The sequence below is a fragment of the Gorilla gorilla genome, chromosome 13, assembly GCF_029281585.2.
Source record: "Gorilla gorilla gorilla isolate KB3781 chromosome 13, NHGRI_mGorGor1-v2.1_pri, whole genome shotgun sequence".
NCBI lineage: Eukaryota > Metazoa > Chordata > Mammalia > Primates > Hominidae > Gorilla > Gorilla gorilla.
Window position 1 is genome coordinate 92,746,619 of NC_073237.2, and position 27,739 is coordinate 92,774,357.

Sequence of the window (27,739 nt, forward strand, 5' to 3'; positions counted from 1 at the left end):
TGCAACCTTCACCTCCTGGGTTCAAGCGATTCTCCTGCCTCAGCCTCCTGAGTAGCTGGGATTACAGGTAAGCGCCACCATGCCCAGCTAATTTTTGTATTTTTAGTAGAGACGGGGTTTCACTACGTTGGTCAGGCTGGGCTGGAACTCCTGACCTCATGATCTGCCCACCTCGGCCTCCCAAAGTCTTGGGATTACAGGCGTGAGCCACCACACCGGGCCACAAGGAGTTTTTTGGTTTGTTTTTGGTTTGTTTTTTTTTTTTTTCAGACGAAGTCTCACTCTTGTCCCCCAGGCTGGAGTGCAATGGCACAATCTCAGCTCACTGCAACCTCCACCTCCTGGGTTCAAGCAATTCTCCTGCCTCAGCCTCCCAAGTAGCTGGGATTACAAGCACCCGCCACCACACCCAGCTAATTTTTGTATTGTAAGTAGAGATGGAGTTTCACTATGTTGGCCAGGCTGGTCTGAAACTCCTGACCTCAGGTGATCCACCCTCCTCGGCCTCCCAAAGTGCTGGGATTACAGGCGTGAGCCACTGCGCCCGGCCCACGAGGAGCTTTTTTAACTGACATGCTTGAGGTTTGTTAACATCCGCCAAGTTTCTAGGAAGTGCATCCCAGATGCCTTGCACTGCTGTTTCACATAAGATGGCTTTGTTATGATGCAAGCCGTCTGGGACAAGAAAAGGCATAGGTACTGTACTGTAGTTGAATGCATTTTTCATATGAACCGAATGTTTTGTGGCCCCCCAAAATTCATATGCTGAAATCCTAACCCCCAATGAGATGACACTTGGAGGTAAGGCTTTCAGGAGGTAATCAGGTCATGAGAGTGGGGCCTTCAGGATGAGATTAATGTCCTTATGGGAAGAAACACCAGGCCAGGCATGGTGGCTCATGTCTGTAATCCCAGTACTTTGGGAGGCCGAGCCAGGCAGATCACTTGAGCCCAGGAGTTGAAGACCAGCCTGGGCAACATGGTGAAACCCTGTCAGTACAAAAAATTTAAAAATTAGCCAGGCGTGATGGCACACGCCCGTAGTCCCTGATACTCAGGAGGCTGAGTGGGAGTATCACTTGAGCCCAGGAGGTTGAGGCTGCAGTGAGCTGTTTGCACCACTGCACTCCAGCCTGAGCAACAGAGCAAGACCCTGTCTCCAAAAAGTAAAAGAAGAAGAAACATCAGAGAGCTTGCTTCCCCTCTCTCTGCTCTCTGCCGTGTGAAGCTACATCAAGAAGACAATTGTCTGCAAACCAAGAAGAGAGCCCTTGCCAGACATCAGGTCTGCTGGCACCTCACTCTTGGACTTCCCAGCCTCCAGAACCATAAGAAATACATGCTTGCTTAGGCCACTCAGCTTATGGAATTCATTCTGCAGCTCAAGCTGATGAAGACCACATCTGTCTCAGAAATGGGTGTAATTACTATAACATAGTGGAAAGCACTGGAACCTTATGTATATTCACAACCTCTAACCCAGCAAGACCACCTCAAGGAAAATATCTCCCAAAATAATTGGATATAAGCAGAAAAGTTTCTGTATTTACTCCTAATTTTATATAAAATGAAGAAAATTTCAGAAAAAAAACTAAAATTTTTACCAAGAGAATGGTTAAATTATGGACCATCCATTTGATGGAATATTATGTTGCCATTTAAAAATCAGGGTTTTCGGCAGGCTGCAGTGGCTCACGCCTGTAATCCCACCACTATGGGAGGCCAAAGCAGGCAGATAACTTGAGCTCAGGAGTTCAAGACCAGCCTGGACAACAGAGGAACAGTGAAACCCTGTCTCTACAAAAAATACATGAGCCTGTAGTTCCAGGAGGACACATTGCTTCGGGAGGCTGAGGTGGGAGGATTGCTTGAGCCCAGGAGGTCAAGGCTGCAGTAAGCAGTGTTTGTACCACTGCATTCCAGCTTGGGCAACAGAGCAAGACCCTGTCTCAAAAAAAAAAAAACCCACAGTTTTGACATAAGAAAATGCTCACAACTAATGTAACATTTAAAAAATAATGGTATGTATAATCTGGGATTTGAGATAAATTTAGGAGAAACTGTTAGGTTTCAAATATCTTTCTCTTCAAGAATGTGGTATTTTTTTCTCTTATTTGGAATATCTCTTATATTTCTCAATGAAATTGTACAGTTTTCTTGAAAAAGACCTACAAATTTTATGTTAACTGTATTTCTAGGGTTACTTATTTTTCTATTGCAAATGGAAAAGCTTTTCATTATATTTTTAAGGTGTTATTGATTTCTTTTTTTTTTTTTTTTTGGAGACAAAGTCTTGCTCTGTTGCCCAGGCTGGCGTGCAATGGTGCGATCTCAGCTCACTGCAACCTCTGCCTCCCAGGTTCAAGAGATTCTCCTGCCTCAGCCTCCCAAGTAGCTGGCATTACAGGCACCTGCCAACACGCCCTGCTAATTTGTATTTTAAGTAGAGATGAGGTTTCACCATGTTGGCCAGGCTGGTCTCAAACTCCTAACCTCAGGTGATCCACCTGCCTCGGCCTCCCAAAGTGCTGGGATTACAGGAGTGAGCCACCGTGCCCAGCTGGTATTATTGATTTTTAAACAGCCTTCCTCTTACAGTTTCTAGAATTCTTTCTATTCTTCTATTGTATTTGACATGGTTCTAGACATCAGTGTAATAGGCATAAGGAAGAAATAAAATACATAGGAATTCCAGGAAACAATGTTTCATTAATAAAAATGTGAAATTTATAATTATAATAACATATAAAACCACATATGTTATAAATGCATTTTTTAAAGTATAATTATCAATCTATCTATCTACAGAGAAATAAGCGTGGAAGCAAATACTCAAAAATACTAATTGTATTTAGTGACTCTCAGTTCTATTAGACCTTCTTTTTATAGAATATGTTATAATGCCATTAATGTCCTTGAAATGAAAGTCACTGATAATATGTTTTGCCTAAGCAAGTGACTTTTAAAAAATCAATATATGCCCTAGCTTAATGTAAATAATAAATAAAAGGAAAGTAGTTTATAATGTTTTGAAAAAATTAAAGTATATAAGCTGATATGGCACAATTACACTAGAAAATACCAATGCCCCACAAATTCCCAAAACAATCCCTAAGGCAAGGTACTGTCACCTTTGAATATCATTGTGTTTAAAAAAAGAGATCCAGGGAGTGAGATTATTATCTTTGTTTCCTTTTCCACAGAGTATATTTTCTCCTTTAAATGAATGCATACTGCTTTTATATTCAAAAATCTAGTGTTGGGGTGGATGTCTCAGGACTGTGATTTTTCAATACAAGGGAGGAGAAAGTCCCCAGGAAGATAGCTTACCTCGAACGAGTACGCTTTCCCAATTCCATCGCCTGCTCCAGTGATCACTGTGAAAAGCAAGAATGCTTTTAAAAGACAGAATTCATCTTTAAACTTCTCTTTCTCACTGGCCACGTTTTCTCGCAAGCCTAGTCTCCAGGACAGTCAGTACTCCAAAGGTTCATCCCTTTGCTCTCCAGCCCACGCCCTTGAAGCCCCTCACTAAACATTCAGGTGAAAGGATTGTTTGGTTGGTGGGTGGGTTGGTTGGTTGGTTGGTTGGTTGGTTAGTTGGTGTTTTGGAGGGATTGGCGAGACTGTGGAAAACATGTTCCAAAATGAAACAGATCCGCAGCCAGGGAACATTTCCTGCAGGCCCCATGAGGATGCAGATATTGTGAGCCTTCACCCAACAAGGGCAGGCGGTGTTCCCCATTATCTCTCTGCCCAGGCACCCATCTGTCATTGTAAGGACATTTCAAGGTTCCTCCTAAAAGTGGAGCTCTGCCCACTTCTCACCCCCACCCCACAGCAGCAATTAAAGGCCTATGGAAGGTAGGGAATTTAGCAAAGAGGAAAATACCAAAATGCAAAAAGAAAATGCAGTGAAATGAAGAAACCTGAAGAATTTGTACTCAATAGAACTATCTGTTAATATACAACAGTCAAATAGGTCTGCTAGTCCTTTCATATCAACATTACAGACATATTTAATGATTGAGCTCTAGTATATGCTTCATTCGTGAGAACGTCACAATTTCAAAATTCACTACAATTCGGTATATGGTAAAACTTACAATTTACCCTTGCAACAACAATTAAAGGGCATGCTTTCAAAAAGTGTGAACAAAAGGTACATTTAGCTCACTTGAGAGTGAGTGCAGGCCAAGCTGTACAAGCCTCACGGACCACACTGGCTTTAATAATTACTAATGATGTGTCTGTTCGTTTAGGAACTTCTAAGAGGCTCCGTGCACACCGTCTGCAGCTCTGGGTGGAGGAACTATGCTCAGGGCATCTTGGGCCTTACCTTCCCCTCCCTATGGGGAATCTTCACTTCACCCAATACAGGGCCTGCACTACAGGCAAGATGATACCATCAATAATAACGACGGATAACGGTCACACACTTACTTCTTGCCATGTACTGCTTCTAGTGTTTTAGATGCATCATCTCATTTAATGTTCAAAACAAACCTAAAATGCAGGGACCATCATTATCCTTAGTTTATAAATGAGGAAGCCAAGGGGAAAAAGTTCGTAACTTGATTAAGGTCACACTGCTAAAAATGATGACACAAGGATTTGAACCCAGGCTGTCTGACTTTGGGGCCCTGAGTCTATGAACAGACACTAAGAAAAGAATTAAGAAATCCAGCACAGAGCTCAGGGTACTCTATCTGAGGAATTAAAAATTTAGCCTCTAGTTCTTGGGTTTCTTTTTTGTCCCCTACTTGAAATATATTATCTGCCTGATATCTGCCTCTGCCCAAACATATTTTACTCCTGCTAGAGGTAACTCTATCCATCTTGACTCATAAAAACAGGTTAAGATCATGTTTTTCCTTTGAGTCACCAAATGCTCTTAGTCTCTGTCCCCATTTGAACCTCTTTTAGAATGTAGGTTTTTAGAAGGGCTTTCCCTACACAAACGACAGCAGCTGTGCAGAGTGCTACGTCCACCCACACGTGGGCATCTGAATCTGTGTGGAGTGGGGTATTTAAATCCAGAACACGCAGGTCAAGCTGCTGAGCAAGTTCAAGCAAGTTCACTCCTGACAGCATAATACCCCAAGAGGACACACACACACGCGCACACGCACACGCACACGCACACAGCAAATATAAGACGCAGAAGTCAAAAATCCATTTGTCATCCCAAACAATTTCTCACATGGTAATTTTTTTAATTTCCATTGCTAAGTTTTTAAGGTTGCCAGGTTTAGTAAATAAGGATACAGAATGCTCACTTAAATTTGAAATTAAGGTAAATTATGAATTGTTTAATATATGTCTCATGCCATATGTGAGTTATACTAAAAAAGTATTCCTTTTTTTCTGAAATTTAAATTTAACTGGGTATCCTGTATTTTATCTGGCAGCCCTATAAGGATATTAGAATCTTTCCTATTTTGCCTAGATAATATCTCTAAAGTCACTTAATCATTTTTGTCATTGGATTCTTTTTGTGTGTGTGTGTGTGTCCAAATTTGAAATATAAGGCCCTGCAAAGACCTTAGCATTTCAGATATTCAAGGAGATGCTGAAACCATGGCCTCATGCTCTTCACCTTAACTTCAGTCATAGGGCTGAAGTTCTGCATGGGCGTTCCAGTAGATAAATCCCATGGGGAGGCAGCATTTAATTGACACCAGCCAGACCCAGATTCCATTCCATACCATCCTGAAAACATGGCTCCATAGAGTTATGCGTTGCCTTGATTTTGTAACACCTTCATTTCTTAAAAACACTTGGATCCTTTTTTTAATACAATGAGTTAAAATTATTTAGATTTCAAAATTTGGAAACACCTTTTAGTAAAGTGAAAGCACCCTGGGCTTTTTGTAAATCTAGAGATGAGGATGCAGAAATTTCTGCATTATTTATTATTTGTATTAGCAGGAAACTCCCAAAAGAAGAAACCTCATCTAATGGGGTTGAGAGGATAAGTGCTTAGCAAGGGCTGGGTAGCCTTCTGCCCTAGTGTTCCCCTAATGCCCTACAGCTTGTGTTGCAGACCATTCTAATTTCACTCACACTTTTCTAATCTCTCCAATTAAAATTACCCAAAGGAATTACTTCTTTGCTCTCAAAGAGAAAAAATGCAATATCCCTTTTGAGACATAAATAATAATAAGCAGGAGCTGGGTGCGGTGGCTCACGCCTGTCATCCCAGCAGTTGGGGAGGCCGAGTCGGGTGAATCACGAGGTCAAGAGTTTGAGACCAGCCTGGCAAACAGGGTGAAACCCTGTCTCTACTAAAAATACAAAACGTTGGCTGGGTGCCGTGGCTCACACCTGTAATCTCAGCACTTTGAGAGGCTAAAGTGGGCAAATCATGAGGTCAGGAGTTCGAGACCAGCCTGGCCAACATGGGGGAACCCTGTCTCTACTAAAATACAAAAAATTAGCCAGCCGTAGTAGTGTGTGCCTGTAATCCCAGCTACTTGGGAGGCCGAGGCAGGAGAATTGCTTGAACCCAGGAGGCAGAGGTTGCAGTGAGCAGAGATCGCACTACTGCACTCCAGCCTGGGCAACAGAGTGAGACTCTGTCTCAAAAAAAAAAAAAAAACCATTAGCCAGGTGTGGTGACAGGCGCCTATAATCCCAGCTACTTGGGAGGCTGAGGCAGGAGAATTGCTTAAACCCGGGAAGCGGAGGTTGCAGTGAGCCGAGATCGCGCCATTGCACTCCAGCCTGGGCAACAGAGCAAGTGTCTGTCTCAAAAATAATAATAATAGTAATAAGCAGGAACAACAGCAGCAAAAAAACATGAGATGGAACACTCCCTTACCTGCCCACTGTCCCATTGACCGCAAGAAAGACTTTGGCAAAACTTTCCAGTAGTTCAGTAAAATACATCTGGAGAATCTCACGCACTTCGCCAAGCAGGCCAGGCACACCAGCAGCCCTGTGAGGATGAAGAACTGTTCCAGGACGTCCCCCATGGCTGCACTGAACAGACTTTCAGCCCTGGCCGTGGCCCTCTGTGCATGCCTCCTGGGACCACGCTGCTCTGGAGACCTCCAGATCTTCTTCCAGGAGTCACTGGACGTGTTCCATCAAGTCAGGGGCATCTAGATTAAAGTAACTTCTTTACATAATCCTCTGATTCACAGGCCTTATGAATAAGGCTTTTGTTACTGTGGAGGAGCTGGTGAAAAAGTAAAAGGTGGACATAAAGGGGAAAAAACAAAGCCTGGACAAATATAAAATGGCAGCCCATAGTTCTCTCCCTGAATTTGGGAAACTTAAAAAGGATGCAGAATCCAAGGCAATTATTCATATATTTAGCACTATGTATTGACTGCCTACCAAGTGGAGTCCCCTCTTGAAGGCATTAGGAAGATAATAGTGACCACAGAGGGTCTCTCTGGTTTGGAGCTTAGATTCTGGTAGCGGGGACAGATGATGAGCAGATAAATAAGATAACATCAGACGGGGCAGTGGCTCACGCCCATAATCCCAATATTTTGGGAAGCTGAGGCAGGCAGGTCACATGAAGTCAAGAGTTCAAGACCAGCCTGGCCAACATGGTGAAACCTCATCTCTACTTAAAATACAAAAATTAGCCAGGCCTGGTCGTGTGCACATGTAATCCCAGCTACTTGGGAGGCTGAGGCAGGAGAATCACTTGAACTTGGGAGGCGGAGGTTGCAGTGAGCCAAGATCATGCCATTGCACTCCAGCCTGGGTGACAGAGTGAGATTCTGTCTCAAAAAAAAAAAAAAGATAACATCAGTGCTATGAAAAAAGCACTATTGAATGATGTGTTTGGGTAGCTACTCAGGGAATGCTTCAGAGAGGGTGTTCAGGAAGGAATTCCATGAAGAGGTGTCATTTTTAGTTGAAATTTGAATGAAAAGGAGCCACCTCTGCAAAGATGAGTTTCCCCCTCCAGGCTAATGGAACGGCTAGTACAATGCCTGAAGTGAGAAAAATCCATGTATTTGAGGAATAAGAACTAGGACAGGCCAGGCGTGGTGGCTCATGCCTGTAATCCCAGCACTTTGGGAGGCCGAGGCAGGCAGATCACAAGGTCAGGAGATTGAGACCTACTAAAAATACAATAATTAGCTGGGTGTGGTGGAGCATGCCTGTAATCTTAGCTACTTCGGAGGCTGAGGCAGGAGAATCGCTTGAACCTGGGAGGCGGAAGTTGCAGTGAGCTGAGATTGTGCCACTGCCCTCCAGTCTGGGCGACAGAGCAAGACTCCATCTCAAAAAAAAAAACTAGGACAACACAGCAGAGGGACTGGCCACAGAGAGCAAGGGAGGAAAAGGCCAGAGCAGGAGGGAGGAGCCATGCCCTACGGGTGAGTGTGGACTTTCAGAGCAACCAGAAGCCATTGCACAGATTTAGGAAACAGAGTTCTATACTCTGAATTATGCTTTTAAAAGGCCACTGGATGCTGAGGGAAAATGTCCTTCTGGGGGTGGGATGGAGGGTGGGTGTGACAACTGAAGCAAGGGCAGCCAGGATACTGAAGTCATCCATGCAGAGGCCACAGGATCAGTCCTTGGCCTTCTCTCATTTCTGCCTGTGCTCACTCTCAGCTCACTCTGTGCTGCAATCAACAGCCTTGCACTCACCCTAGAAGCAGAATTGCTGGCCAGAACATAGATTCATACGTCTTTATGCTAGATATTGTCGGATTTGCCTTCATTTTGCATTCACGCCAACAACGCGTAAGCGTGTTCGTTTTCCCACTGCCTTAGCAGTAAAGCATGTTGTCAAGCTTTGGGACTTTTGCCACCCAGTGGGTAAGAAGTAGCATCCAATGTTGTTTTAAGTTTAAATTATCTTATCAGCCAGGTTGGAGAGATTTTCTTAAGCCTAAGGGCTATTTTCACTGTTTTCTTTGTGAATTTTCTCTCTCCTGCCCGTTTTTCTATGTGGTTTTTGGTCTTTCCCTTCTCTGTATTTAGAGATGGTTTCAGGACTCTGATTAGTCAGAAATTCAACCTGCTCACTCTGTCCTTCATGGTCATTGATTATCTCTTCAGGTGTGTCTGATCATTGTTAAATCAGCCCATTGTGGTTTTTATTTTAATGACCTTAACTTCATTTCTAAAAGTTCCTTTTCTTTTTTGCAAAACTGAGGCTTTTCTTCTTATGATTTTCTGCTCTGTGCAGATATTTTTAATTTTGACTTTCTTTACCTCAGCAAAATTGTCTTATGATCTGGCTTTAACAATTCCAGTACCTACATCAGCCTTTCTGTTGCTGTCTCCTCTCTCTGGTAGGTCTCACTCATGGTGCCCTGTTCCCTTGTGTGCTTGATAATTTTCACCTGTGCACATCCCATTTTGCTTGGAAATTTCTCTGTAAGGTTTTCTGATGAAGCTGTATTCCTCCGTAGAGGAGGTGATTTTGCTTCTACCAGACACCTAGAGGAACTTCCAATTTGGAAAATTAAATTCATGGCTAAATTCATAGTTTTTTAAACCATGCAGGTGAAGTGAATTTGGTCTGCCATGACACCCCACCCTGGCCTGTGTTGATAAACCCATAGGACGGTTCTCTGGCCGTCTCCACCCACCACCACCTCCTCTGCTCAGTGCCAAGGTGCATTTCCTTGTAGTCCGGGAGCATGTTTCTTCTGGACCACGGTTACCCTGAGGATGTAGAAACCTTTTGGGACCCCGGCCGTATGGAATGTTCATCTATTAGACTCTTCCTGACCTTCATTTCTGTCCCATACCATCACCACTGAAGCTCCCCATCACCCCGTCCAACAAATGCAGGGCTTATGTGGCTTCAGTGCTCAATTTACCTCTCTGTATTGCTGCTTTTTCTTATACTGAAATTTTTGACTATCTTAATAGGTTTTATGCTTTTAATAAGCTCTTTGAGAATATCTCTTCTTCTACCCACAAAAACATGGATAAATCATACTTTGTCAAGCAAAAGAAGTCACAGAAAAGTACTGCATTAGTTATCTATTCTGTGTAACAAATTAACCCAAAACTTAGTTGCCTAAACAATGCCATTTCTTATCTCATGATTTCTGTGGGTCAGGAATCCAGGCATGGATCAGCTGGATCCTCTGGCTCAAGGTCTTTCACAGGTGGCAATAAAGTCCAGCCAGGTGGCTGTCATCTCCAGGCTCACCTGGGGAAACAGCAGCCCAGTCACTTGTTTGTTGCAGGATCCGGTTGCTCCTCCTTTGTTCCTTGCTGTGTGGGCCTCCTCACAGGGCAGCTCCCAAGAGCAGCTTGCTTCATCAGATCTAGCCAGTGAGAAGAATCAGACAGAGAGAGAAGGCAGAAGCCACACTCTGGTAATCTGATCTCGGAAGGGCCATTCTATCACTTTAGCTGCATTCTGTGCATTAGAAGCAAGTTCCTAGATCCACTCTGTATTCAAAGGGAAAAGATCACACAAGGGAGTGAACATAGTGGGCGGGGATCATTGAGATCCATTATAGAAACTGCCTTCTACATGTACATACTATAGGATGTTATTTATAGGAAGTTAAAGAACAGGCAAAAATAATCTTCAGTAAAATAAAATCAGAACACTGGTTCCCTGGTAGAGGTGAAGGGATTAGCTGGAAGGGTCATAGGGAACTTTTCTGGTTGATTAAGATGTTCTATATTTTAATAAGCAATGTGTTCGGAAGGGCATGCCTTAATCAAAACTCACTGGACTGTACACTTTTAAGCTCTGTGCAATTTATTGCATGTAAATTATCTGGAAACTTCAAACATATTTTATCCTGCAGTTATTCTTTGGATGGTGGATAATTTAGACTTCCGTTACCAGAATCGTAAGCAGCAATTCATTTGTGTGCTTGGTCACAGACCAAGATTTCCCCACTTTTACTTTTCAGCATCAAAAACTATATGCAACCCCATGTAATAGATTGAGAAATTACATACCAATATCTGACTGTGAATTCAGCAAAGCTTTTCAATAAATGTGTATTTTTCTATTTGCAAGATGCTATGACTTGTATCCCCTACACCCTGGCCCCAGCCAAAATTCATGTATTGAAGGCCTAACCCCCAGTGTGATGATATTTGGAGATAGAGCCTTTTGGGGGTGATGAGATCATGAGGGTAGGGCCTTCACGGTAAGATTAATGCCCTTAAATGAAGAGACACAAGGCTGGGTGTGGTGGGTCACACCTGTAATCCCAGCACTTTGAGAGGCCAGGGTGGGTGGATCACCTGAGGTCAGGAGTTCTAGAGGAGCCTGGTCAACATGGTGAAACCCCGTCTCTACTAAAAATACAAAAATAAGCCAGGCATGGTGGCGCCCACTTGTAATCCCAGCTACTGGGGAGGGTGAGGCATGAGAATTGCTTGAACCCAGGAGGCGGAGGTTACAGTGAGCCGAGATCACACCACTGCACTCCCAGCATGGGCGACAGAACGAGACTCCATCTCAAAAAAAAAAAAAAAAAAAAGAAGAGACACAAGAGATCTCCCTCTCTCTCTCCACCACACGAGGGCACAGCAAGCAGACAAGCAGACCACTGTCTCTAAGCCGGCAAGAGAGCCCTCACCAGGAACCAAGTGGGCCACCACCTTGTCTTGGACTTCTCAGCCTCCACAACTGTGAGAAAAAAAATTCTGCCATTTAAACCACTCAGCCTGTCGTATTTTGCCATAGCAGCCCGACCTGACACAGAGTACATGGGAGCATTTAAAAATTAAATTCTTCAACGTGGAGACATGTTATTTCCCCAGCATATGTTTGCTGTTGTTTTCTGCTCCACTTGAGAAATGTGACTGAATGACTGATATTATTATAGCAATAACATTAATGCTGATGTAAAACTTCTAAATACATGATTTTCAAAACTCAATAAATAGTAACCAGAAAAAAAAATTCTTACCGTACATCTAGCAACTCTGTATAGTTGCTAGGCAGAGAAAAACAGTTTGAGAACTGGGTCTCCAAAACAGGGATCATAAACTCAGATGCTCACAGTGGTGGAAGGCAGGTGATATAAGTCCATGAAACAGGGCAGAGACTTTGTGCTGTACTTTTTTTTTTTCTTTTCAAGACAGAGTCTTGCTCTGTTGCCCAGGATGGAGTGCAGTGGTGCGATCTCGGCTCACTGCAATTTCTGCCTCCCAGGTTCAAGCAATTCTCCTGCCTCAGCCTCTTGAGTAGCTGCGATTACAGGTGCCCGTCATCGCGCCTGGCTAATTTTTGTATTTTTAGTAGAGACAGGGTTTCACCATGTTGGTCAGGCTGGTCTCAAACTCCTGACCTCATAATCCGCCGCCTTGGCCTCCCAAAGTGCTGAGATTACAGGCATGAGCCACCGTGCCTGGCCTTGTGCTACACTTTTCCCTACAGACACAGAGCAGGTATAATGTTCACTTCCACAGACAAATGCACTCTCTTTCATTGTCTTTGAAATCTTGTCTCTCTTGATTTAGCTTTTATTCTCTTGTTTTCCTCTCAGCTCTACTTTAGGAAATGACACTACAAACACCCTGAAGGATAGAGACTGACCCAGAGCCTCCACTCGTGGGACATAGAGAACACGGAACGTGGAGAACATGAAACAGAAACTCTCCACTCCACCCAGCTCCAGCTGTCCTGTGGAACTGTGGCCTAGTAGGCAAATGGTGATTTTTTTTAAGTGATAAAAAAATCTAGTTTCTAATAAGACACTTCTCCATTTTTATAAAAAATGTTATGAAAATAACAACTGGAATATAAAGCAACAAACTCCGAAACCATGTTAACACCGCATAGACAAAATAAAACACATCTGCAGCGCTCCAAGGGCCCGTGGATGAAAGCTCTGAGGCTTCAGATTAAGGAGGTGAATTAACTTAGTTAAGTGCAGTGTGCATGTACTTGGTGGGGCAGTGGGGCTGGGATTGAAGGGGGTGAGGAGACAGTGAACAGAATGCAATAACCAAGTTCACTGAGTACCCTCTCCACAACACTACAGTAAAGCTAGGAGGAGCAGAGGCAAGAACAAATATGGAAAAGCTGGTAGCACTGAGAAAACACATAAAGTCAGTAAACCAAGCTTGATATGGGTCCAAACAAGGCCTTAGATGCAGGACATAAGGGAGCAACTCAAAGGTCAAAGAACATCTTGAAGTAACAGACATGAGCAGAAAATTGGCCGGGCGCAGTGGCTCATGCCTGTAATCGCAGTACTTTGGGAGGCTGAGGCAGGCGAATCACGAGGTCAGGAGTTCAAGACCAGCCTGGCCAAAATGGTGAAACCCCGTCTCTAATAAAAATACAAAAGATTAGCCGGGCATAGTGGCGGGCGCCTGTACTACTTGGGAGGCTGAGGCAGGAGAATCACTTGAACACGGGAGGCAGAGGTTGCAGTGAGCTGAGATCGCGCCACTGCACTCCAGCCAGGTGACAGAGTGAGACCCCATCTCAAAAAAAAAAAAGACATGGGCAGAAAATTAAATGAAGAAATACAACTAGTATGCAAATGTGTGGAATGTTTAACCTCATACATTATTAGAAATGTCAACTGAATGAGTAAAATACTACATACACATAAGCTAGTAAATAGAGCATCAGGCTCGCATGCAGTGCTCATGAGGTTGCAATGGAACTGAGACTCTCCTCCATGCCTCCGTGGTGTAGATTAAACAGCAGACGCTTTCTGAAATACACTCTGTACGCAGCTTCCCAGGGGAAGGGGAATCTTTTGGGGGTCGTGGAAATGTTCTAAAACTGTATTGGGGTGATGGTTGCACAGCTCTATAAATTAACCCCCAAATCATTAAACTGTACACTTAAAATTGCTGGTCTTTAAGATATTTAAATAATACCTCGATCAAGCTCTTTTTTTAAAACTGGCAGAGCTAGGACGTGGCCCCAGGCCGTCTGATTCCAGAGGCTGTCATCACACAACTTCTGCCCACCTCCACCATCACAACAGGAGAATAAGGCACCTTTAGAAAGTCCAGCCATCCCGATGTCAGCAGCTTCCTTGGTTGGTTTCCTTGATAAAATGCACAAGAACTGGATGATCTTATTCAACTCTCAAGGTGACCCCATCCACCCTGCTCTTCAAGCCAGTACCCCAAGTTTGAGATGAAAATGCAAGAACAAGTCAGTCTAGAAGAATTGTTCTGAACTAAGGTTCCCAAATCACTAGAGAGTTCCTGAAAACAAGAATGGCCATCCTCAAGTCATTTTTAGTATACCCCAAAAGTCAAATTTTCAGAAGACTTTTCTATCACAAAGCTGTAAGGATTAAGACAGTCATCAACTCTCCGTACTTTTGGCTAGAATTAACTCCAGTCAGCTGGTTAGTAACATCAGCTATCTCATGTCAACCAGAAATTCTAATTGGGAATCACACAGTTTTGACAAATACAAAATACAGATTGTGCACAAGTACAATTTTATGTTTTGAAGGTTTTTTCAAAGTGTTGGCCTGAGGGAGCACTAACCAGGGGGTGCTGGGGTTGAAAGAGTGGGAAACCCCCTGGAGGAGAGCGCTAAGGGATTGGTTCCTACTTTTGGATCTCACAGAACGGGTACTCAGTAAATGGTAGTTGTCATTAACAGCATTGCTATTGCAGATTTGATCACATTTAACAAAACCTGGAGGAGCAAGCATTTCTATAATTGTGAGCGGCTAGCAATGGCAGAAAGGGTGTGCAGTCTCAGCCCATCAATAAAAAGGGTCCTTCTACCAGCTGATCAAGAACACCCTGGGAGTCTAGAAGATGGGGTAAATACTCGCTTCTTGCTCCCATCCAACTATCTTTCAAGGCCTGGTTGGCCTCCGTTCAGCTCATCATTGCTAGCTGTCCCTATCCTACGAAGTCCCCGTTTGTAAACATCCTACGCAGAAACCCAACTCTATCTTGCTAATATGCAGGCTCTCTCATGCCAGGGGTGAGCATGTGGAGGCACAAAGAAGAAGAGAGCAGGGAACCACACCCTGTCAAATAAACTCTCATGAATATTCCAAGTTTAGTTTACTTAAGAAGAGAGAACTTCGCCTTCATTTACGTTTTACGTTAAGAGAAATTCATTGAAGAAAAACAACATCCTGAAGCTTGCCCTTTGATTATATGGTCTATTCATTCATTCAACAAGGATCTTTCCCTACGCACCGTGTACCAGGCCTTGTTCTACTCAATTTAGAGTTTTTAGAGCCAGCTTTATCGGCATAAACTCCACTTCAGGAATCACAGTGTCTTTCTGTCCCAGAATCAGTGAAAAGCCAAATAGCAACAAGCTTTTCTGTAGCAAGTGCTTACTAATGTTTCTTTCTATTCTTTTTCAGGGTAATTTATTCTTATCTATACTGAAAATGTTTATTAAACTAAGGCTCACCACACAAAGTAAGCTACATAGTTTACTCAAGAAAGATAACCAGGGGAAAAGAAAGAGGTTTCGGAGCTGCCAGAGCTGTGTTATCCAAATCACTAACCACTGGCCATGTGTGGTTATTTAAATTTTAATTTGATTTCATTTAATTTAAAATTCAGCTCTTCAGTTGCACTAGCCATTCCAGGTGGTCAATAACCACATGTATTGAACAGCACCGATTTAAACACATCCCTCAGTGCAGAAAGTTTTACTGAACAGTGCTGGTCAGACCTTTGTGAGCCATTTTGCTTCCAAATGCATACAGTTACCAGAGCTTATAAACCTCATCACTAAAACTAAAATATATAAGAGGAATATTTATGTTTAGAACATGGTTTCTAGAACTTTATTGATATCACTGGGTTAATAACAGGGTTTTCTCAGATCCTGGGGTGGAGGGAGGAGATGAATATGACTGTGTTCCTTATGTAACTCTGTCTACTCTTCTTTATGAGGGCATGCCAGATACAGCAGTATTCCTAAGTGTAGTAGTCTGTTCTCATGCTGCTAATAAAGACATACCCAAGACTGGGTGATTTATAAAGGAAAGAAGTTTAATTGACTCACAGTTCCACATGGCTGGGGAGGCCTCACAATCGTGGCAGAAGGCGAAGGAGGAGCAAAGTCACATCTTACATGGCAGCAGGCAAGAGAGCGTGTGCAGGGGGATCTCTGCTTTATAAAACCATCACATCTTGTGAGACTTACTATCATGAGAACAGCACGAGAAAGACCCACCCCCATGATTCAATTACTTCCCACCACGTCCCTCCCGTGACACGTGGGAATTATGGGAGCTATAATTCAACATGAGATTTGGGTGGGGACACAGCCAAACCATATCACTAAATATGCATAATGAAGTCAGACTTAATGTCATGCCTATAAAACACTCTATTCTTTTTCATGGACTTTCTTTTCAGTACTTTGAATGTTATTCCACTGCCTTCTGGACTCCACTGCTTCTGACGAGAAGTCAGCTGTTAGGCCGGGCACTGTGGCTTACGCCTGTAATCCTAGCACTTTGGGAGGCCGAGGCAGGTGGATCACGAGGTCAGGAGATCAAGACCATCCTGACTAACACAGTGAAACCCTGTCTCTACTAAAAATACAAAAAATTAGCCGGGCATGGTGGTGGGCACCTGTAGTCCCAGCTACTCAGGAGGCTGAGGCAGGAGAATGGCGTGAACCTGGGAGGCAGAGGTTGCAGTGAGCCAAGATTTTGCCACTGCACTCCAGCCTGGGTGACAGAGTGAGACTCATCTCAAAAAAAAAAAAAAAAAAGAAGTCCGCTGTTAATCTTATTGGGGTTCCTTTGTAAGTGATGAGTACTTTCTCTCTTGCTGTTCCCAAGATTTTCTCTGTGTATTTGGCTTTTAGTATTTTTACATCAATGTCTGGATGTGGATCTCTTTGCATTTGTCTGTGGAGTTTGTTGAGTTTCTTGGATGTGTGAATTCATGTTTCTCAACAGATTTAGGAAGTTTTTACCCATTATTCAATTTTTTTTAACTCTTTTCTCATTTTCTTCTCCTTCTGCCCCTCCAATTATGCAAATGTTGATGTGCCTTCTTTTCATTTTTCTTCATTCTATTTTCTCTGATCTTTAAATTGAATAATCTCTATTGATCTCTCTTCAAATTTACAGATTCTTTCTTCTGTAGGTTCAAATTTACTGTTAAGCCCCCAAATAAATGCTTGATTTTGGTTTTGTACTTTTCAACTCCAGAATATCTATTTGGTTCTTTTTTAATACTTTCACTTTTTGATTTCCCTGTTTGATGAAACATTGTCTTCATACCTTCCTTCACTTATTTAATCATGTGTACTTTGGTTCTTTGAACTTATTTATAATGAAGTCTTTATCTGTTAAATACACCTGGTCCCTCTTATAAGCTGTTTCTGTTGTCTGCTTTTATGGGTCACACTTTCATGTTTCTCTGAATGTCTTATACTTTTTTGTTGAACCTGGACATTTTAGGTAATATATTGCAGGAACTCTGGATACTGATTCCCCTTCCTTCTCCCTAGAGCTTGGTTTTGTTGTTTTGTTTATTTTGTGACTTGGCTATACACTAGAATATTTTAGTAAAGTCCATTTTCCCCTTTGGTGTCACTCCTTGGAGGCTGAGGCTTGATTGCACACTGTCTCCCTGCAGTGACACTGGGTTTAAGGGGGTTCTCTTTGCCTCTTTCCCTGATTTATATTTTAAGCTGTCTGCTTGACTTGGTTATTACCCGGGTCCATCAGGCCCCAATTACCAGTTGATTGCTCTATTGTTTTTGATAGTGCCCTGGGGCATAAATTGCCTAGCAGTCTGATCCAATTAAATTCTGGCAGGGGTAGTTATTGAGGCCAGTCTTTGAGGTCTGTTCTGACTCCACGAGAGCTCTTCTTTGCTGTCTCTTTCCCTGGTTCTCCATGGTGAACCAGTTGGACTATGATTTAGCTTGTTGTTCTTAATTAAGAGAGGCATCATCTTCAAGAGTCTCTTAGACATGCATTTTCCCCACATTCTGCTTCAAATAAAGTCAGTTCCTTTAAGGAGTGCCCTGGAGCTCTTTTTTCTCATGGACTTTGTGTTATTTTGGACAACTGCAATGTTTAAGGGCACACAGCCCCCATGGGACCACCCTCACTTCTGATACTAGCTGCAAGTTTGAGGAGTTCTCAAAAACAGCCTCAGTTTTGATCATTTGGTAGGAGTCATAGACCTCACAGAAAGCTGTTATACTTGTGGTTACCGTTTATTATGAGGAAAGAATACAGATTAAAATGAGCCAAGAAAAGCATTGGATTGGACAGTGTGTGGGGAAGCGCCAAATGTAGAGCTTCCATTGTCTTCTCTCACAGAATCAAGACACATCATTACCTTTCCAGCAACAATATGTGACAATATGCACAGAGTATTGCCAACCCAGGAAACTCAATCAAGCCTCAGTGTTCAGAGTTTTTATTAGGGCTTCATTACATAAACTTCACTGATTGCCCACATGGCTGATCTCTGTCTCCAGACTCCCCAGGTATCACCCAAAGCCTTCACCCTAAACCACACCATTGGTCTTTCTGGTGTAGCCAGCCCCCATCTGAGATCACACTGTTAGACTATCTAATGTAACCCAAGGTCCCCAGGCAAACAAAGACACTCCTCTTTGGCATGATATTCCAAGAAGCTTAGGGCAAAGACCAGACATCTTTTTGGGCAAGATTAAATTCTTTACTGCACAGGCTGCATCCTCCCTGGGCAGCCTCTCTGAGCCACTCCTCTGGGTGCTGGACAGGGTGGTGGCCTCTGGTCTTGTCAGATCATCTCTCCCCAGTGTGGAACAGCCTTCCAAGTGAGCTGGGGCAAGGGTAATGGGGACCCCAGTATTTGTGGCCTGCTGTACTTGAGGTAGAGCCTGCATCTAATGGGTAGGGGCTTGGTAGAGAGGGCCCTAGCCCCTCAGCTGCACTCACCAGGAATTGAGCATCTCTGGCTGGGCATGGTGGTTCACACCTGTAATCACAGCACTTTGGGAGGCCAAGGCAGGAGGATCACTTGAGGCCAGCCTAGGCAACATAGAAAGATCCCATCTCTACTAAAAATACAACAATTAGCCAGGTGTAATGGTGTGTCCCTGTGGTCTCAGCTACTTAGGAGGCTGAGGAGGGCAGATCACTTGAGCCTGGGAGGCAGTGGTTGCAGTGAGCTGAGATAATGCCACTGTACTCCTGCCTGGGCAGCAGAGCCAGACCCTGTCTTCAAAAAAAAAGATTTTTAAAAATAAAGATACAAGCATGTGTATGTTCACTGCAGCACTATTCACAACAGCAAAAACATGGAATCAACCCAAATGCCCATCTATGATAGACTGGATAAAGAAAACATGGTACATACACACCACGGAATACTATGCAGCCATCAAAAGGAACGAGATCATGTCCATTGCAGGGACATGGATGGAGCTAGAAGCCATTATCCTCAGCAAACTAACACGGGAACAGAAAACCAAACACTGCATGTTTTCACTTATAAGTGGGAGCTGAACAATGAGAATACACAGACACAGGAAGGGGAACAACACACACTGGGGCCTGTTAGGGGGGTGTGGGGAGGGGGAGCATCAGGATAAATAGCTAATACATGTGGGGCTTAATACCTAGGTGATAGGTTGATAGGTGCAGCAAACCACCAGGGCACACATTTACCTATGTAACAAACCTGCACATCCTGCACATGTATCCCAGAACTTAAAATTACAAATTAAATTTTTTAAAAATAGCATCTTCAACTTAGATGGGATGAGAAATTCAGGTGGTCTTCTCCCAGTTGGATCCAATTCCCCAGGAACCAAGAAGAGAATGACCCCTTTTTGGCTATGCCCACCGGAGGCAGAACTTCCACCAAGTCGAGCTGGGAGAAGGCAAAGAGAGGGGTGGGGTCAATTCTCAAATGCCACGGCTGCCTACTGTTCTTACCAAGTGTTAGTAGGTTTACCTGAATCAATGTTTCCTCATTTGCCCTTATAACATCTGGAGACTGTAATTACTTCTCTTTTTACAGTTTTTGCCAGCTTTGCTTGTTTTACAGAAGAATGAGTCCACAGGACTCCTCACACTGCCATCTGACCTTTTCATAGACTTTTTTTTTAAAGACAAGGTCTTCCTTTGTCACCCAGGCTGAAGTGCAGTGGTGCAATCATGGCTCACTGCAGCCTCAACCTCCCAAGGTCAAGCTATCCTCCCACCCTAGCCTCCTAAGTAGGTGGGACTACAGGCATGCGCCACCATGCCTGGCTAGTGTTTGTACTTTATGGTAGAGATGGTGGTCTCACTGTGTTGCCCAGGCTGGTCTCAAACTCCTGGGTTCAAGCAATCCATCCGCCTGCTTTGGCCTTCCAAAATGCTAGGATTACAGATATGAGCTACAGTGCCCGGCCTTCACAGACTTTTTTTTTTTTTTTTTTTTGAGACGGAGTCTCGCTCTGTTGCCCAGGCTGGAGTGCAGTGGCGCGATCTCAGCTCACTGCAAGCTCTGCCTTGCAGGTTCACGCCATTCTCCTGCCTCAGCCTCCTGAGTAGCTGGGACTACAGGTGCCTGCCACCACGCCCAGCTAATTTTTTGTATTTTTAGTAGTGACGGGGTTTCACCATGTTAGCCAGGATGGTCTCCATCTCCTGACCTTGTGATCCACCCGCCTTGGCCTCCCAAAGTGCTGGGATTACAGGTGTGAGCCACCGCGCCTGGCTAGATCCTTATTTTTCTTTTATGCCATGGACACAATGGCAGTCTAGTCACAGCCTCCCTCTTTGAATAATATTTTTAAATGCACAAAATTAAATACATAGAATTATAAAGGAAACCAATTACCAAAAACCAGATATACACTATTTTTAATGTGATGTACTAAAAATATGCCTCTTTATGAACATATTAAATAACAAGAACCAATGGAGAGTCTAACAACTAGTAAATGACAAGTAGGGTATAAATGGTTTTTCTGTGAAACCCATAATGCAATATGAAAATATCTTTAATTCTATTGGTAACAAAGTTACAGTTATAGCTAATAGTACTGTGGTTTCTCCTACATTCAAATGGAAAGAAATGCTAAATGTTGGTTAGAGGTTAGGGAAAATCCGGATGTATTCTTTCCCCAGCTGTGTGCACCAGCTCACTAAATCTTGTCCATGAACTCCAGGTTAAGAATCCCTACTACTTAAAGGATGGTCCAGGCTGGGCATGGTGGCTCACAACTGTAATCTCAGCACTTTGGGAGGCTGAGGCAGGTGGATCATTTGAGGTCAGGAGTTCAAGACCAGCCTGGCCAACATGGTGAAACCCCATCTCTACTAAAAATACAAAAATTAGCCAGGCATGGTGGCATGTGCCTGTAATCCCAGCTACTCAGGAGGCTGAGGCAGGAGAATCCCTTGAACCCGGGAGGCAGAGATCATGCCACTGCACTCCAGCCTGGGCAACAGAGCAAGACTCCATCTCAAAAAAAACAAAAAAAAAAGAGGGGGAAGATGGTCTGGACCAACAGCCTGGGGTGGCTGGTGCTTTTCAAATCCCCTGGGATAAATGCAGGTTCTGATTCAGTGAATGTTCCCTGACAGTCTGCATTTCTAAGAGGCCCCAAGTTACCAATGCCACTTCTGGTGAAGGGACCACAGATTGCAGACAAAAGCCTCAGGGCTTATCCTGGTGACGACTTTGGCCTGGAGGTGCCTTTTGTGTGTGTGTGCCTGAGGGCACAAAAAAATATATATTTAACTCTTCTCTAAACTAGGTCCTATTATTTAATCAACCTCAGCTGTGAAAAAGTTCCAGTGCTTGATATATACTTAATATATATATAAAGTATTAAAACAGGCCAGGTGTGGTGGCTCACGCCTGTAATCCCAGCACTTTGGGAGGCCAAGGCAGGTGGATCATGAGGTCAGGAGATCGAGACCATCCTGGCTAACATGGTGAAACCCCGTCTCTACTAAAAATACAAAAAACTAGCCGGGTGTAGTGGCGGGCGCCTGTAGTCCCAGCTACTGGGAAGGCTGAGGCAGGAGAATGGTGTGAAACTGGAAGGCGGAGCTTGTAGTGAGCCGAGATCGCACCACTGCATTCCAGCCTGGGAGACAGAGCAAGACTCCCTCCCAAAAAAAAAAAAAGTATTAAAACAGCAGGAAATAGTCCAAGTTAACAAATGGTGTAACTGTTATTTGTAGTACCATGGCAAGAGGTGTGCAAAATATCAAGGTAAGTAAACTAATGTTTGTGTCCCATCCACTAGTGGTTTTTACAATGTTTTTACCAGGAAAAATTGTATCTGGAGACCTGGGTCACTGGACCTACATTTTTTCTTCAGCCTCGATGGGGTTTGCAGAGCCTTTTCATACCACTTCTCCACCTCCAGCACCCCCAACTAGCCTTAGTTCAAAAGCCTGATTGGAGCTTCCTTCAACCTCCCTCCTCCCTTAAACCCAAGTTCTTTAGCTGTACAGCAAACATTTCAACTTTCAACCCAGCTCCTAGGGCTGCTGGGCTGCTCTTAGGGTGCCCTCTGCTGGCCACACGTGGAAGCAGGTGTAAAAGTCTTAAAACACATCTTTAAGAATTCCAAGAAGAAAAATTAAAGATTTTTTTAAAAAATTGGAAGAAAGAAGGAAATTAGTTTTTGTTTTTCTTAGCATCTTTGGTCTCTGGAATTCAAAACGTATGTTGATGCAACAGGAGGTAGTTAACAAAAGTTTGGATGGCCAGGTACAGTGGCTCAAGCCTGTAATCCCAGCACTTTGGGAGGCCAAGGAGGGTGGATCATCTGAGGCCAGGAGTTCGAGACCAACCTGACCAACTGGTGAAACCCAGTCGCTACTAAAAATACAAAAAAAAAAAAAAAAAATAGCCAGGCGTGGTGGCGTACGCCTATGGTCCCAGCTACTTGGGAGGGAGGCTGAGACACAAGAATCACTTGAACCTGGGAGTTTGAGATTGTAGTGAGCCGAGATCATGCCACTGCACTCCAGCCTGGGAGACAGAGCAAGACCTTGTCTCAAAAAAAAAAAAAAAAGTCTGGGAGCTCCAAGTTTACACTCCAGAAGCCTTTTAATTATTTTATCTTACTATTTGTGCTTGTAGACACAGAATCTTGCCATATTGCCATGCCCAGCCCTCCAGAAGCCTCTTAAAAGCACATTGAAGGCTGGGCACAGTGGCTCACACCTGTAATCCCTACACTTTAGGAGGCCAAGGTGGGAGGATCACTTGAGCTTGGGAGTTCGAGATCAGCCTGGGCAACAGGGCAAGAGTCTGTCTCTACAAAAACTATTTAAAATTAGGCAGGCTAATTTTTTAGTAGTGGTCCCAGCTCCTCGGGAGGCTGAGGTGGGAGGATCACTTGAGCCTGGAAGGTGGAGACTGCAGTGAGCCGAGATCATGCAACTGCACTACAGCCTGGGAGACAGAGTGAGACTCTATCTCAATAATAATAATAATAAAATAAATTAAATATAAAAGCATATTGAAACAGTAAAGAACTCCTACAACTCAACAACAATAAAACAAACAACTTGATTAGGAAATGGGCAATGGACTTGAATAGACATTTATTTAAGAAGACAAATAAATGGCCAACAAGTACATGAAAAAATGCTCAACACCACTAATCGATTAATTAGAGAAATACAAATCAAAACCAAAACACAGCCAGGCAGGTAAGCCTGTAGTCTCAGCTACTCCAGAGGCTGAGGCAGGAGGATCATTTGTGCCCAGGAGTTGCAGACCATCCTGGGCAACATAGTGAGATCCCATCTCTAAAAACAAAATAAAATAAAAATAAATTATTTTTTAAAACATCCATTATGATGGCTACTAGTAAAAATGAAACAGAAAATAACAAATGTTATTGAGGTTGTGGAGAAATTGGAACCCTTGATGGCGGGAATGTAAAATGGTGCAGCCACTATAGAAAACAGCACAGCAGGTCCTCAAAAAATTAAAAATAGAAAGACCACAGGATCCAGCTATTCCACTTCTAGGCATATATCTAAAAAAATTGAAAGCAGAGCCTTGAAGACATATTTGAACACCCATATTAATAGCAGCATTGTTCATAATAGCCAAATGGTGGAAGTAAGCCGAGTGTCCATCAGCAGATGACTGGATAAACAGAATACGGCAAATCCACACCGCACATTCAGACGTAAGGAAGGACGCTCTGCATGCTACAACATGGATGAACCTTGGTGATATGATGCTAAGTGAATAAACCTGTCACAAAAACACAAATACTATATGATTCTACTTATATAAGGTATCTTGAATAGTCAAACTCACAAAGAGAGTAGAATGGGGGTTGCCAGGGGCCGGAGGGATGGGGAAATGGGAGTTCTTGTTTCATGGGTACAGAGTTTCGGTTTTGCAAGATGAAAAAGTTCTAGAGGTAGGTTGCACAATCAGTATGGTTACTCCTACTGGACTGTATACACTTAAAAATGGTTAGGATGGTAAAGTCTGTTATGTATTTTACCACAGTTTAAAAAAAAAAGGTTTTTTTGAGACAGGGTCTCACCATGTCACTGAGGCTGGAGTGCAGTGGCGTGACCACAGCTCACTGCAGCCTCAATCTCCCAGGCTCAAGCAATCCTCCCACCTCAGCCTCCCCAGTAGCTGGGATCAGAGGTGTGCGCCACCATGCCTGGCTAATTTTTTTTTGTAGAGTTGTTTCGGCCATGTTACCCAGGCTGGCCTCAAACTCCTAGGCTCAAGCGATTTTCCCACCTCAGCCTCCCAAAGTGTTGGGATTACAGGCGTGAACCGCCGCACCCAGCCACATAAAAATCCACACGATTCCTTCCTGTGCTGGCCTGCTCCAGATCTGGCTCAGCTTCTCGAAACTCAGAAAGCTGCAGCTTGCAAGGATTTAGAGATCTAGTTGAATTTTACAGATTAAAATACTAGAGGCCACGACGGGCAAAGTGACTTGGGAAAGGTCTCCCGAGTTTAATAGTAGAGACAAGATTAGTTAGTCTGGCTCCTGACTCCCAGACTGTGGCTCTATCCCGCACTCCAGTTCCAGTGGGGCCACCCATTCCCACGCAGGGAGGGAAAATGCACCCTATCCATTCGGGCCTCCTTCCCATACACCAGGGGTTGGCGGTAGGTGAGCATGTGAGGAAATGCACCTGTGGTAAAAGCTCCTGAACAAACCTGGAGGGAGATGAGAAGAAACAAACAGGTGAGCGCTTAAATGCTAACAGGATTGGCCAGGTTCGGTGGCTCACGCCTGTGATCCCAGCACTTTAGGAGGCCAAGGTGGGCAGATCACCTGAGGTCAGGAGTTCAAGACTAGCCTGGCCAACATGACGGCCAAACCTCGTCTCTACTAAAAATACAAAAATTAGCAGGGCGTGGTGGCAGATGCCTGTAATCCCAGCTACTCGGGAGGCTGAAGCAAGAGAATCACTTGAACCCGGGTGGCAGAGGCTGCAGTGAGCCGAGATTGCACCACTGCACTCCAGCATGGGGGATAGAGTGAGACTCTGTCTCAAAAAAAAAAAAAAATAGCTAACACGATAAAGCCTGAGTATTTTTTTTTTCCCATTGAGTTACTTTGTAGCTTTCCCCAACCTCGAGTCATAAAGGAGTTTGGAATTGTCCCTTCAAGGTGACACATTCTGTTACATTGTGAATGACGGGCACTGTTTTCTGCCTCCAATAATATCACATGATGAGGCATACATAGAAATGATTTTTTATTTACTTTGATGATTAGGGAAAGATACCAACATAGCTTTCATCAAAGCTAACAAATAACTTTACTGACAGTTAACTGATTTTATTAGACTAAAGTCATGTCTGTTTAAACTGAAACAACTGGCCCTTTGCTTTGGCTGGGACCTTGGGAATCACAGCCAAGGTGCTGATCAGAAAAGAGTCACCATTTCATCAACCTCCTCCCCAGCACACAGCACAGAGATGCCACGAAGGCCCCATAGGTCCCTAGAAGAGCAGCTGGGGCTCCTCCACCTACCGAGTCCCAGTGGCTTATTTTGAAAAGATTTGTTTTCCACAGGTAAGGTGTCGCCCAAGTTCATTTCTTGAGACTGCCATTGGCTCATCCTGCATATGAGGTAGTTCTCTTTGCATTCTGCAGATGCTCTCACTTGCCCAGGGGGTGGATGTCACGAATCTGAAACCTCTGGCTTCACATTCCTACTGGGAATGCCCCCCCAGCCCGCAGTCACAAGTCAGTCTCCAATCCTGCTGCAGACTCTTTAGCTCTTCAAATCCAAACAGATGTTTTCTTCACCCACAGGTTTAGGTTTTAACTGGCTGCTCAGTGTTAAAAAGGAATATCTCAAGCCCCCTGCCATGCTGAAAGGAGAAAAAAAAAAGTGAAAATAAATGACTGGGAATTACGCAGGGGCTCCAGCAGCAGTTGCTGGCGTTTTTATCAATACACCTGCTTCATGCAGAGGGAATTATTCCAATATCTGTGTTTCTCCTCAAGTTTGTGGATTGCTTGATGAGAATTTCCCCTTATTTACAAGCCTTTGGAGGCAGAAAAAGAGTCATCAAATCTAATGCAGAACCTCAGAGAGAAAATAAGCACTTGGTTTCTACTGAATAAACTACATACCCTTAGCCTTAAATAGTATCCCACTGCTGAGACCCCAAATGCCTTTCAAAGCTGGCTTAGTCCACACCCCCTGCATGCCGAGCCTAGTGGGCACAAAGGTTAACACCCTCCACTTTATAGGAGGGCAGAGAACGCAGGGGCCTGCTGTGAGGAAGACAGGTGAGTTAAATTCCGATCCCAGCCCCGCAAACTGTCATCACACGTGTCCCCATGGATCTGCATGAGGATGAACCCAGTGATGAAGTAAAATTATCTTAGAAATTAGAATGTCAAAACGCCTCCTGGCTTAACATGAAAGACTTCTTCAGGCTCTTTTGCTTATTACATATTAATCAAAGTGTTTAAGGTTCTTGTCTTCCCAAAGCGAGTCCATTAAAAATTCCCACTCACCAAATATTTAACCCTACAAAGTTTAACAAAGAGAAAATGTAGTCTCCACCGATTAATATCCCAATGTAGGCAACGGATACATTCTGCAGAAAAAGAGAGAGGATTCGTCATTTTAAAAGTAAACTGTTTAGGGGAAAATATAAATAGTAAAACCTGAAACTAGACATTTGAGTTACTTTGCATAGAGACTTGTACATAGGGATATTCACAGGCGGTTGAACAAAATAAAAACCATTACAGGCCAGGAATGATGGCTCACGCCTGTAATCCCAATACTTTAGGAGGCCAAAGTCAAAGGATCACTTGAGCCCAGGAGTTTAAGACCAGCCTGGGCAACATAGTGAGATCCCATCTCTGCAAAAAATTTTTTAAAAGTAGCCGGGCATCGTGGCATATGCCTGTAATCCCAGCTACTCCACAGGGACTGAAGTGGGAGGATTGCTTGAGCCCAGGAAGTCAAGGCTGCAGTGAGCTACATGCCACTGTACTCTAGCCTGGGCAACAGAGCAAGACCCTGCCTCAGAAAAATAAATAAATAAGCCATTACATATGGGGCTTACTAAATAAATGCAGTAAATTATGGTATGATAACAGCAGAAAATTGCATTATTCTCTCTCTTGATCCAGTTGGCATGCAGGCAAAAGAGGAAGAGTGGGGCTGTCATCAGCTTGCCAGATTCCTATCTCTTTACTATCATTGGGTAGTGAGGTTTTCTGGGGTTTTTTTTTTTTTTTTTTTTTGAGACAGAGTCTCACTCTGTTGCCCAGGCTGGAGTGCAGTGGCACAATCTCAGCTCACTGCAACCTTTGCCTCCCAGGTTCAAGAGATTCTCCGGTCCAGCCTCCCAAGTAGCTGGGACTACA

The 27,739-nt window shown here is 43.7% G+C and overlaps 2 protein-coding genes across 8 annotated transcripts in view; both read right to left on the reverse strand.

The window, feature by feature from the left end:
- Positions 1 to 7,128, reverse strand: part of HSD17B3 (hydroxysteroid 17-beta dehydrogenase 3) — a 71,266-nt gene extending 64,138 nt beyond the window's left edge. Inside the window, exons 1-2 of one of the 2 annotated variants that reach the window (XM_004048304.5) lie at positions 6,824 to 7,128; positions 3,331 to 3,377 (exon numbers count right to left, since the gene is read on the reverse strand). In XM_004048304.5, the coding sequence (XP_004048352.4) occupies positions 3,331 to 3,377; positions 6,824 to 6,977 (201 nt within the window). In that variant the 5' untranslated portion in view covers positions 6,978 to 7,128. The remainder of the gene's footprint in view (positions 1 to 3,330; positions 3,378 to 6,823) is intronic. The other variant, XM_019033153.4, reaches the window with a different exon arrangement.
- Positions 7,129 to 25,585: 18,457 nt separating this feature from the next.
- Positions 25,586 to 27,739, reverse strand: part of SLC35D2 (solute carrier family 35 member D2) — a 62,727-nt gene continuing 60,573 nt past the window's right edge. For all 6 annotated transcript variants that reach the window (XM_063696589.1, XM_063696593.1, XM_019033875.4 and 3 more), the window contains 2 exons: positions 26,876 to 26,958; positions 25,586 to 26,220 (listed from right to left, as the gene is read on the reverse strand). In XM_063696589.1, the coding sequence (XP_063552659.1) occupies positions 26,164 to 26,220; positions 26,876 to 26,958 (140 nt within the window). In that variant the 3' untranslated portion in view covers positions 25,586 to 26,163. The remainder of the gene's footprint in view (positions 26,221 to 26,875; positions 26,959 to 27,739) is intronic.